At 38.8% G+C, this 12,325-nt stretch overlaps 1 protein-coding gene across 1 annotated transcript in view; it reads left to right on the top strand.

The window, feature by feature from the left end:
• LOC135206760 (peroxisomal multifunctional enzyme type 2-like) overlaps nucleotides 1-12,325 on the top strand; it is a 198,689-nt gene that overhangs the window by 125,402 nt on the left and 60,962 nt on the right. The window contains exon 11 of the mRNA XM_064238256.1: nucleotides 9,431-9,603. Within this exon, the coding sequence (XP_064094326.1) occupies nucleotides 9,431-9,603 (173 nt within the window). The remainder of the gene's footprint in view (nucleotides 1-9,430; nucleotides 9,604-12,325) is intronic.

Here is a 12,325-nt window from a genome sequence, read left to right as displayed (position 1 = left end):
CTCCCTCTATTAGTACTTGGGTCCAGAGGTCTGACCATTGATCCTGCGGTACATACCCCGATCATTGGGCAGAGGTTAGGATCCCTCCCTCTGCTCTTACGACCAGGGAGGGACCAGATTGGACAAACACCAGTCTGTTCATTGACTCAGATTCCACCCACCAAGAAGTGAGTCTTCCTATTGTTAAAGGACCGATGGTTTGTATAACATATTGGAACAAATAACAATTTGTCGAAAATTGTATTTTTCCTAACTATACAAACCTGAGGTCCTTTACACATAGTCCCACCTCATGCCACCCCTCACTCTGTGTTTTCTTGGGCCTAAAGCAAAGTGAATCTTCACCTCCCAGTCGCGCGGTGCGCTGACTGTCAGACAAGCAGTTAACTACTGAAATCCCTTGTTCGAAGCTTACGACCGGTTCCAGCTGCCGCAAGTTACATTCCTATTGTTAAAGGACCTCAGGTTTGTATAGTTAGGAAAAATACAATTTTCGACAAATTGTTAATTTTAGCCCATGAGAGCCAAAACAAAATGGCAACTGATTGAGGGGTAGAATTTTCATCCCATCTGGCATCGGAAGAATACTGTCGAAACTATGAGAAAGGTATGGGGGCCCATAAGGTAACATATCAAGCAATGTGGGAAATTCTGATGCCACAAATCCTTCAGTTCCTGAGAATCATAACGATGAGTTGAAGAAGAAAACGAAAAACTGAAGAGTCACTGGACGTCTGATATCACTCCTAGCAACTGAATCATTCCAAGATGCTACAAAGGCTTTTCAGTAATTCAAGAGTCAGAATCCTTATTATGCTTTGTGGTTTACTTATTTACATATGTTCAGTATTCTTTTGCAATATACCAAGGCAGATAGAGATGGTATCTGGGATCTACATACAAGTTCCTTCAGGATAATGCTATCATATTTTCATCGCTTTGGTCACATCAGTTAGGGAAAATATGGAATGTTTTACTTTACTCAAAAGCACATGCTCCCTCCAGAGGTAGAAAAATTTTTAGAAACGGAATTTTGCAATAAAAATAGGGGAAAGCAAATTCAACCGGGTGTCTACTGATCAGAGTCTAAGAGTGGTTCAACGTGATTGGGAAAATAGGTGGAGGGATACTTGAAATTACTAAAAACCAGACAGCACTTTCAAGGTGGGGTGTCGCCTTTTAATCACGAGTCAGAGATTGCAAGACACCAAAGAAATTTATGGAACTGACCTTAGTCAGAGCATAGCTCATAAATAATTAGGTATTGCTAGGTGCCATCAGGACATGGAGGCTGAGTTCAAAGTTGTTCAGAAATTGCAAGCCTTTGGTGTGTTCGCTGAGGGTACAACAGATAAACTGGTCGACCTAGCATCCGAAGACCAAGCAACTGAAGAAATAGAGAGGAATCACTATTTAATGTACAGATTCTTCGACAGGCACAGCTTCTATCTTTTATCAGAGAGAGGTTACTTTTTGTTGAGGATATTTCGCAACCAAAACTTTCATAATCCAGTGAAAAGGAGCATTCGGGCAAAATTTTCTAAGTTCTATGAAGTGAAAAAATCATATTGTCAAAAAAAAAAAACCTTAAAAATGGATAGATCTGTTCTACAAAGGCTGTTTATCTGTTATAGTGATGGAAGAGATGTGTACCTAGAAGAAATTGTGAAGTACAAGTTGTTACCAGTGCCTTTGTCCCTAGCAGAAACAAGTGGAGATCAGAAAGTGGTCTGAAGTATTTTTTAATGGATGTACTTTTGCTGGATGTACCTTGCTTTGACTAGTTTGATGTAACTAATGATTCTACCTAGGTCACTGATGGCCAGGCACTAGATAGAACCCTAGATAAGCCACACAAACTTATGGCTGGTACCTTTGGTGATTTCTCCAAATTGTTCAATGCTAGAATTTTTCAGTATGGTCACCATTTTTCCTGTATTGATGTAGTGTTTGACAGATATAACCAAAGGACAAAAAAAGAAAACCAATCCAAGGACTAATAGAACATGCGGATGTTGCGGCAACTTCCGCATGAGTGGAATAGTTTTCCTTGCAACCCTAAGAATTAAGTTGATCTTGCTAATTTCCTCTCTTGCGAACTGATTAACTATGCTCCAGAAACAAAGTATGTGTTTACTGCTGGTGGCCTGAAGGTTGATGATGTTCTCTGCGATCATTCTGAATTAGATCTGGCTATCTTAAAAGTAATCAAGAAGAAGCTGACACCAGAATGGTCTTGCATTGTGTCCACACAAAGTCACCTAATGTCTTGAGATACTGATGCCATGTTACTTCTTATAGCACACATTGGTACAATAAAAAAAGAAGTAATAATGAAAGCTGGAACAAGCAATGCACCCAAGCATATACTTGTGAAAGGCATTATATCTTGGTGGAATTTGCAAGAAGAGCAAACAGCAAAGGGATTGGTGTCATTCAGTGGTGTCACTGGTTCAGACACGACATCATTCTTGTTTGGACACACACAGAGGAAAACATTACCTACAGACACATCTTCCTGGGACTCAGAACTTGCTTGGACCAGCTCCCTTCTTTGGAGAGAGATTTTGACATTGTCTGATTGCCAGGTTCCTCCAGTACTACAAGAGGGATCTGGGTCATTGTACATAGTTTATAGTTTCTGCCATGTTTCTCCTGCTATATCCAGTTTTGCCAGGAGGCCCAGCAACATTTTTTTTTAACCAGTGAAGAGATCACCCAAGAGTGTTTTTTAAAGAAATGTTCTATGTCATCCAGAGACTCATGACTCATTGATATTGGGAACCAGATTGGAGGTGCATGTTTCCTGGCTGACCAGTTAGCAGATGATTCTTTTTAAATTGCTGTTTGGGAATGTTGTCTTGGATTTAAGCCAACACAAGTGTCATGAAGGTATGGGTCATGTGTTAGTATAAAAGATAGTGGTATTGAATTATTAAATAGTTAGTATTCCTAAATAAGTGAAAAACTGAATAGCTCAGTTGAGATGTAGTAGTTTATAGGTAGGTATTCATCTGTATCTGGAAGATTTGATATTTATGAGTAGAAGAGATTCAATAAGTTTTTGTTAGATACAAACCAGCTGTCTTTGTCCAAGATCTGAAGACTGTTTATGGCTATATACTTGAAAATGCAGCACCCTCTCTCTCTCTCTCTCTCTCTCTCTCTCTCTCTCTCTCTCTCTCTCTCTCTCTCTCTCTCTCTCTCTCTCTTTCTCTCTCATTATTTTGTTATTTTTCAAATTCAGTGCTAGAAGTAGAAGTATGCTGTATCATGAGATATAGTAGTTCCTACAGAAATACTAACCATTAACTTTTATACAGGAGTATCCTTCAGTGTGAGCTGGAAATGGTTGTTGAACTTAGTAACAAGGTGGTTAACTAGTGGTTATGGCAGGTGAGAGAGAGAGATATCTCTTCCTCACTTACTGTCTCCAAGAATATTTTCTTTGTCTACCATTAGGTTGTGATGTCATGCTGCATTCCATCAGACTGCAAATTTTAATTTGTGTTTTCATTTTGAGTGTATTGACCTTTATCACTCCCATCAAGGTGAATCCCCACTGTTTATGGCAGAAGAGATCTCCTTGAAGAATTAGCCCATCCCTTCTTCCTTACCATCGAACAACTCCCTACTTCTCCCCTGAGTAACCCTCCTTCTTGAGTGCAAGCTGGGTTTGGATGGGAGGTCGTGGATCAGTACACCTACCACACTATGTCGGCTTTTGCTGCAGCTACTTGGAGCTGAATGCTTTTGAGGTTCTTTTGGAAGTCCATCCTGTAGAAGATGCCAACCAGAGCATCATCTATTGCCGCTACCTCAGTAGAAAGTGAGATGCAGGCTAGGAGCTAGGAGTGGAAGCATTAGTGGTTTCCTTTCTCCTTGCAGTCATTGAGCTTTTCCCCACACTCCTCATTTCTTGTTTTCCTTTTGTTGTAAGAAGAGGAGTCTGGGAGACCTCTCGCAAGAAATCCCATAGGACTATCCAGTCTTTGGGAGGTGACAAGAGTTTGGCCACCCAGTGGTGACCGATCTGTTGTTGGCTGGGTTGATGTGGTCCTCACTGAGCATGCTCAGTGCTCCTGTCTGGCCCCCTGTCTTTTGGACAAGAGGACTGCTCCCAGTTCTTCCATCCATACCCCTTGGTATTGAACTACCTTACTTTGGTAAGTACTCTTGAACACCAGGTTTAATGCCAGCATTTGGATCCAAGTGTCTATCCATTCCTTTTTCTACCATTTATTTATATTAAATAGTGTGGATTTTTCTACTCTTGCTAAATTCTCTGTAATACAGATGGTGAAGGTATCATGGCTTCAGTTGGTATTTAGTTTTTGGAGCTAATGATAGGAACGGTGATAGGAGTTTCTACTATCTGATGTTTGAACCTTAGAGGTATTACTATGATTTGTCATGTTAGGATCTAGGAATTTTAGCCGCAGGAGTTTTCGCCGCAGGACTTGCCTCAAGGAATTTATGCTGTGGAATGAATAAAGTACTATATATGTCTAAAGTATGAGAATGAAAGGTATTATAAAATAGATAGTTTATTTATTCAAAACAGGAAAATAAGGTAAAAGCAATTCAAGCTACAATAAATTTAGGAAATGATTGCAAGTTCACTTCAATATTCAAAATAGTAAATATAAGTGAAAATAAACTTTTAATGTAAAAGTAATGAAAGCTACTATTAATTTTAAAATTATGCAAGTTCATTGAATATTTGAAAAATTAATAAAAGTTAAAGTAAAGCTTTATTTCAAGTTTAGAATGAATGCAAGTTCATTGCATTACTCCGTAAATAGTGAAGTTTATGCTGACAATCGTACATCCAAACAATCCTTTGTATTCTTACATAAATATCTTTGTACTTTTTCTTCATGTAGGATAAATATCTGTACTTTTTCTTCATGTAGGATTCTTTGCCACTTTCGAGGTCAGTTCTTTTCTTCTTTGCTAGAAACTGTTTTTTAAGATTTTAATCAATTTCCAGATGTTTGGGTGGGTGATTGTGATAGAACTTTGTAAAGCATTATGAAACCCTTCTACACTATTGTTGGTGTTTGGTAAATTATTCAAGGTCTGTTCATAAGCATTTCACAGGAAATGTTGGGGTGACTCTTCAACAACGAGGGCCCCTGCCTCTTACCCCACCAATATAATGGGTTTTGAAAAAGGAAATCAGATCTTGAGGCAAATCATCATTGTCGACTAGTTCCACAAATGCACCAATAACGTCGTGGGGGGGCAACAAATGTGAGTGCTGCAAGGAAAGTTTTGGAAACTATCATAACTGGCTCTCTCAAAATCAGCCATTAAAGTCTCAGGTTTTAAAGTTGAACGCAAATTCTTTAAAACGTGGAAAAGTGTTTTGTACGGCTCCATAGATTTGTTTGGAAGTACGTAGGGCAAATATTTGTGGTATACTAACGTTGTCTATAAGAATGTGTAACGTATGTAGCTGGTTATATATATCGGCTACACTTGAACATTCCATCATAAGCCCAATTATCAAAGACCGTCACAATAGAAGAATGCATGTATGTATGTATTTATTTATGTTTAAATCCTAAAATACATGTAATACCTAATTATCTTATTGTGCATTTTGCTGCAAAAATTCCGTACGGCAAAAAGACCTTAAGGCAAAAAGACATTGCGGCAAAATGTTTACGGCAAAAAGTCCTACAGCGAAAACTTGTGGCAAAAGTTCCGGTCACCGTCATGTCAATACCTTGAGGCGGGAACTACACCAATGGTCAGCCTATGGATTCTGGAGGTGGGCTGATATTTGGGATAGGACTTCCAACTTTCTGTTATAGTCTAGGTGAAAAGCAGTTTAGGCCTACACTTATGCCACTGTAATTGTGTTAGTGCCATCCCTTCAGGTAGAGTAGGGGAGGGCATTTAAGAGTTTCCTATTGGTGTCATTAGTGGTGAAATTATCCTCTTTGAAAAGTGTGGTAGTACCTTTTTAATGTTTTCTGGCAATTTTTTTAATGTATTACTCATGGAAAGGCCCCATACAAAATACAGTAACCTTTAGACAGATCAACATTGGCAACAAGCCAAATTAAGGCTAAGAACAAATTCATTATGGATTTGTTCTTAGCCTTGCCTTGGCTTGTTGCCAGTGCCAATCTGTCCAAAGGCTACTATATTTTGCATGGTGTTTTAAAACACAAGAATCATACGATTACACAAAAAGAAGCATTAGCATGAAATAAGGCCTGGGGTCTACATACCCAGTTCTGTAATAAATACAGGCAGTCTGCAGTTGTCAGTGGCCTCAGTTATCAGCCATCCAGTTTTATGGTGCTTGTTTAGCAACCAGAATTGGTGATTTTCGGCGCCGATATGTGCTGATTTCCACTTATCCCCACTGATAATTGAGTATTGGCACTGATACATACCTAACAGAGGCACAGATTTCTGGTTATTAGTGCCAAAAATCAGTCCGATTTTCAGTTATCAGCAATATTTGCTTATCATCACACCATCGGAATGGAACCCCCGCCAATAACTGGGGACTTCTTGTACCTTTATCTAAACATTAATGGCATTCATGTAGATATCTTTGAAGTTACTAGAGATGTAATCAAATATGATGGCAGACAACCAAGAATTTATCATCGGCGAAGATACCCTGGTAGCTCCTTGTGATCCCATGCCAATGGCTTATCCAGTTCTTCTTGCTCTTAGGAGCTTCCCAGAGATTTTCTGTAGCTAACAGTCCCAACCAAGGGAATAGACAATCTTTTGAGTTGATATAGAGGTCTCTCTTTCAAATTAGAGCTTCCATTTAGTGGATTTTTGACCTCGTCTTCCTTTTTCAAATCAAAGCAGATTGCCCAAAGCCAGGCCTTTAGACTGAAGGTTATAGCTATGGAAGTTCAGATTCATGGTCACTCTTACTCTCCCAGGGCTTTGGCCTCTTAAGGAGGGACATGACTTATCCTCCATAGCCTAATTTTTGGCTATATGTGAGCTCTTGAGACAGGTCTTGGATCTCACTTCCAGACTGTCATTCCTTGACGGAATGTATTTGTAAGTATCAGGCCCTTTCCATACAGTACCTGGAGAGTTGGAATTGCTCTTGCTCATTTGTTCCAGAGTTTCTAGTGAAAGCTCGGCAATTATTATTACAAAAGGATACATGAACCTTTGTTTCCACTTTTTGGAACCTTCTGGTGGTTCAGACAAGAGACTTCTATTCCTGGTGTGAGCCATTTTTACTGCTGAAATAGGACCCATCTTCTTATGTCAAGATTGTCAGCACATCTGGTTGTTACTAGCAAACACAAGCTGTTGTTGGAACACCTCCAGTTTTTTCTGGCTTTCTGAGGTTCAGTTGTACAGGGGGCATGGACCCCTTCCTGACTTTTCAGAGTAGCTTCTCGGTAATGCAGGTGATGAGGGTAAGTATATAAAGCTCAGACCACCTTTACCTCACCTTACTTGGAGACTTCACCTACAAGTATCCTGACTCCTTTTCCTTAGACCCTGTGGTGGTTGCTTAGCTGGTTGATAAGAGTAAGAATCTGAAGCATCAGACTACCCTTACATTTCCTATCTAGAGACTTCACTGACAGGTTTCCTTACTTTTTTCTTTGGAACCCATGGTGTCTACTCAGCAGGTTGCTTCAGTACCTATCTCTTTTCAGACAGAAATGCATCTTGCCTAAGGTGCCTGAAAAGTGCCATGCTGCAGTCAAAGGCATCCCTTTGATTTTTTGGACTCTTACACTTTATCAACCATGTGTTGATCATTTTGGGGGTCAGATACCAGGCCAAATTGGTTTTCTTATTCTTCTGGCTCTTAGATGTCTCATAGAGAATCCCTGTGGCCCACACCCCCATTCCACCAAAGAATGGGAGCATGGACCCCAGGGAATCTCTGGGAGGAAAGATGATCCTCTGTATCAACACAGAATATAATCCATCCAAAGGAATAGATATCTCAGAGCTTGTATTCAACCAATTGTGGACCTCTTCATCCACCTTAGTTGAATCAAGCTCCTTCCAATCATATGGTGAAAGGGTAAATGCTCAAAATCAGGATTTTTATGAGTCTCCTCTGTTGCCTACCTTCAGCTCCATATAAAGCCCTTGACAGAAGCTTTGAATTGAGACCTAACTCACAGCTGTAATTTTTAAACTAAAAATATTTAAGACATATCTTGACCTTCTCGTCTGGTATAAGGAGAATTGGAATTGCTCTCCAGCTCATTTGTTCCTGAATTTATAACAAAAGCTCAAGAATCATGAGTCTGATGAGAGACATGAGCCTTTGTTTCCTTCATTGAGGACATTCTGGTGATTAAAACCGGAGGTGCTTCTATACTTGGTGTGAGCCGTGTTTTCTATGGAAGTAGATCCCAGCTTCACTCATCAAGAGCTTAAGCACATCTGGCTGTTGCCAGCAAACATAAGAAGTAGGTGTAGGAACACTTCATTTCTTTCTGTCTCTGTGATGTTTCTGATGAACTTATGACTCACCTGACAAATAATCAGTCATATAGCTCAGGTGGAAACTGTTGAAGTCAGGGGCATTGAATTATTCCTGCCATTTTGGAGAAACTTTTTGATACCTGAGGTGATAATGGTTGGTATTTGTAGCATCATGCCACTTTTACCTTATCCTACCAATAGACTTCGTTTACAGGTTTTTAACTCCTTTTCATTGGGACCTGCGATAACTGCTCAGCAGCTTGTGTAAGCACCCAGCTCCTTTCAAGGAGCCTGTCTTAGAGATTTGGGAAACAAGATGTAACACTCTCTGTTCTTTCTTTTAATAAGAGGGTGGGAGAGGAGAGTAGAACTATTTTCTGATTCCAAGTTGTAGATACTTTCCTACTTATGCAACGCTTTCCTACTTATGCAACCCTCAAGGGGGTAGAACATGTTCTCATAGCATTTCCCTACTCCAGCGAGGCTCTTCGCCTTCTTGGGCTCAGGACCTCACTACTACGTCATCCTTATGCTAACTTGCATAGGAGGTTACAGGAGTGATTGCATCCCTTTCTGTTGGAACTGGGATCATGCCATTTCTGGATGGGTTTTCAACCTCCAGTCAGTTAACAGTGATAACCTCCTATCTAAGAATTAGTCAGGTGTTTAAATGGTGATGGTTTTTATTTCTGCAGGAACAAATGTAAAATTTTTAAAGCAATTTTAATTTTTTCTGGTTTTACAAACCAGCACCATTTACCACAGTTCATGCTTCAACCACCCCACTTTGTTTGTGAGGTTGATAGAAAAGTGCTCAGAGACAGCAGATGAAGGAGGGGGTGTCTCCAACTTAGCCAACACAACGACCAGTAAACCACTTTGTTACCAAGTTCAGCAACCATTTCCAGCTCATGGTGAAGGATACTCTAGAAATCTTATGTTACTATGTGTCTGAATTTTTATTAATTTTATTCAACAGCAGAAACAAAGGATGACAGTGGAAGTCTTGTAGCTAAAAATCAATGGTCATTATTTATTGTTGGTGATGGCAAATTTGGTGGTCCAAGGACAAGTAATGTAGCAATTCCACCTTTTGATGCCCCCAATAGGACTCCTGATGTTACAGAAGAATACAAAACTAGCATTGACCAGGTATGTAATTAATGTATTTTTTTTTATGTTTTAATTTTTTTGGTGATCCATCGTAAAATTTTGAGTTCATGTTACTAGACTTCATATCTTATGTGCTTTATTGTGGGGATAGTATTGGTAAAATTTTATTTCTTCCCTGTGTATGGTTCAAATACGGTAAATTTTTTTATTTACTCTGATTTTATGAAGTTAGAAATTTCTTTGTATATAATGCATTGCATAGCTTGCTTGATAACCTAATTAGGTTCCAGAAAAATTTTCTTAATTGAAAATGGTCATTATGCATATACTGTGTTAGGGTAGCCTAAAGGCTACCAAGACTGTGTAAGAGTTTACGTACTTCATTATCTATACAGACGTGTTTTATCTTTCATGAAGTAGATTTCTTAAAAAAGACTTTTCTGCTATACAGAGTATAGATCTTTCACAACACCTTTTATTTAATATTGATCCATTCCCTTGAAACCCAGGTTACGCTAACCTTTTACCCCTCATGTCAAATCCACATAACTTACCACTAGTTAGCTGTATAGTGAATTCTCATTTAAACACATGGATTATTTCCTACATTCACAAACGTTATGTTGTCATCCCAGTTTGTATTCATGTACCTCTACCTTAAACTTAAGCATAAGGTGTTTAAAATTGTCATAAGCACTATATAGGAAGTCTATTTCCAAAGATATATTGAAGTGTATGGTTTAGCAAGCATATTTATTACTTGTCAATAAGAATATGGTTTGCTTTGGTTTGTCTGTGTTGTGTTAGTTCATGGTTAACAGTGAATAACATAAACTGTTTGTAAGTATTATTAAAAAGCATTTATTATTATAAAAATTGTTATTTATAAAATAGCTTTAACTGTACACAGCACTTCTAGGTGCATGAAGTAAAAGTGTTTCCAAGAAAACTCCTCCAACTAGCATACTCAGCCAGCTCCCTGGTCCTTGTGGCTAAGCTACTTTTGTCTGTTCAGTGCACTGTGTTGCGTGGAAAATGTGCTGCACTCTTTTCAGGACTTTTCAGCATTTATAACACTAATTGACAGGAGTTAATTTTCAGTTAATTTCTGTCATTCTCATCTTGTGTGTGATGTGTTTATAACATTTTTTGTATTTTTAGTGAATTACCATATAGCCAGCAACCAGCTCTTTGCCCCATTATTATTGTGAGTAGTATGTTGATCCTCCATGCTTTTTTTTTTTTCAGTTTTTCGTAACTAAACAGTGGAACTTCAGAGTTACCATTTTCAGAATAAAATCAGTTATGCTTTTTCCTATTCAGATAAGCTCCATTTGCAGTGTTTGCTATTAATGTAAATTTTCCCTCCCACCCTTCTGATTGGAATTTATTGTTTGTATAGTAATGATTGCTTAGGCAATTCACTTCCTGTTTAGCTTGATGGTAGCAGTTTTCTTCGCTCTCCTTTGCTTCTCAGCTTATTACAGTAGTTTTCATATGTATTTGTGATGGCATTTTCATTCCCAGTTCATTGTACTTCAGTGTTCTTGTCTGGGAGGGAGTGTACAAGCAGTCCCCGGTCTCCGACGGGGTTTCCATTTTTGAGACACATTCTAAGCCGGAACATCACCAAAGAAACCCAAGAAAACCTTACTTTTAATGCTCCAGGTGTATTAAGAACTATATAAACTGCTTTTTTCATAAAAACAACCTTCAAATATTGATTTTTATGCCTTTTTGGAGTCACATTTCTTCTGTCAGATCGGCGTCGTAAATGTCATAACCCTGGAACATGTGTCGTAAGCCTGGAAATAATTTCTGATGAATGTAATTGAAAAGTGTCGTAACCTCGGAATGTCGCAAGCCGAAACCATCGTAAACTGAGGACTGCCTGTAATTCCTGCTGCACTGTCATGCCATCCATGGAAAAGTTCCACCATTTGCAATACCTTTCCATGTAGTAGCCAAGTGAATGTATTCAACCTGAATTGCGAAGGTTAAGCAGTAGTGCTGCATAAGTTAGGTTAACAAGTGTTTAAGAACTGTTCCTCTTGCTGCTGACAAGTCTTTGGATTCATGGTACAGTTGACCCTGGCTATTGGCGGACTCACGATTCATGGCCTCGCCTATTCACAGATTTTCCTTTAGACCACATACAGGCAGTCCCGTTATTGGTGGACTCTGTTAATGGTGATCCGGTTTTGTGGGTCTTGTCTAGCGCCATAAAATCTGCAATTTATGGCACCATAATGGGCCAAATTTCGGTTATCTGCCAATTCACCATATTTTACACTGAAATATTCACAAATTACTATAATGATTATTGTTGCTCTCCTTGCTTCTTAATGTATTACCGTATATTTCGGCGTATAAGTCGACCTTTAGCCCCAAAAAATCATGCCAAAATTTGGGGGTCGACTTATCTAACGGTAACAAAAAGTGAATCTTTATTATTTTGGCATATCGGTACAGGAATCCAGGCTTTACAGTTGGCTAATAACAATGACAGCCTTGTTGAGGTAACTATGTATGTAAATACCAGTATTAAAAACATTTCACCCTGTAATACGACATAATAATACATTAGAACATCCATTACCTTAAATAAAATGATACAAATCAAAGTAACTTGAAGAAACCCCAATCGCACAGCAAGTGTAAACATTGCTTATAGCTATTTGTAGTACAGTAATTGAGAAGGATGCGTTCACTCTGACAGTTTTGTATTTACCGGGGTATTGTTCAAAAACATATGTATTTG

This window comes from Macrobrachium nipponense, chromosome 31 (assembly GCF_015104395.2).
Source record: "Macrobrachium nipponense isolate FS-2020 chromosome 31, ASM1510439v2, whole genome shotgun sequence".
Lineage (NCBI taxonomy): Eukaryota > Metazoa > Arthropoda > Malacostraca > Decapoda > Palaemonidae > Macrobrachium > Macrobrachium nipponense.
Note: the sequence above shows the minus strand (reverse complement) of the source record. Positions and strands in the feature narration are given on the sequence as shown.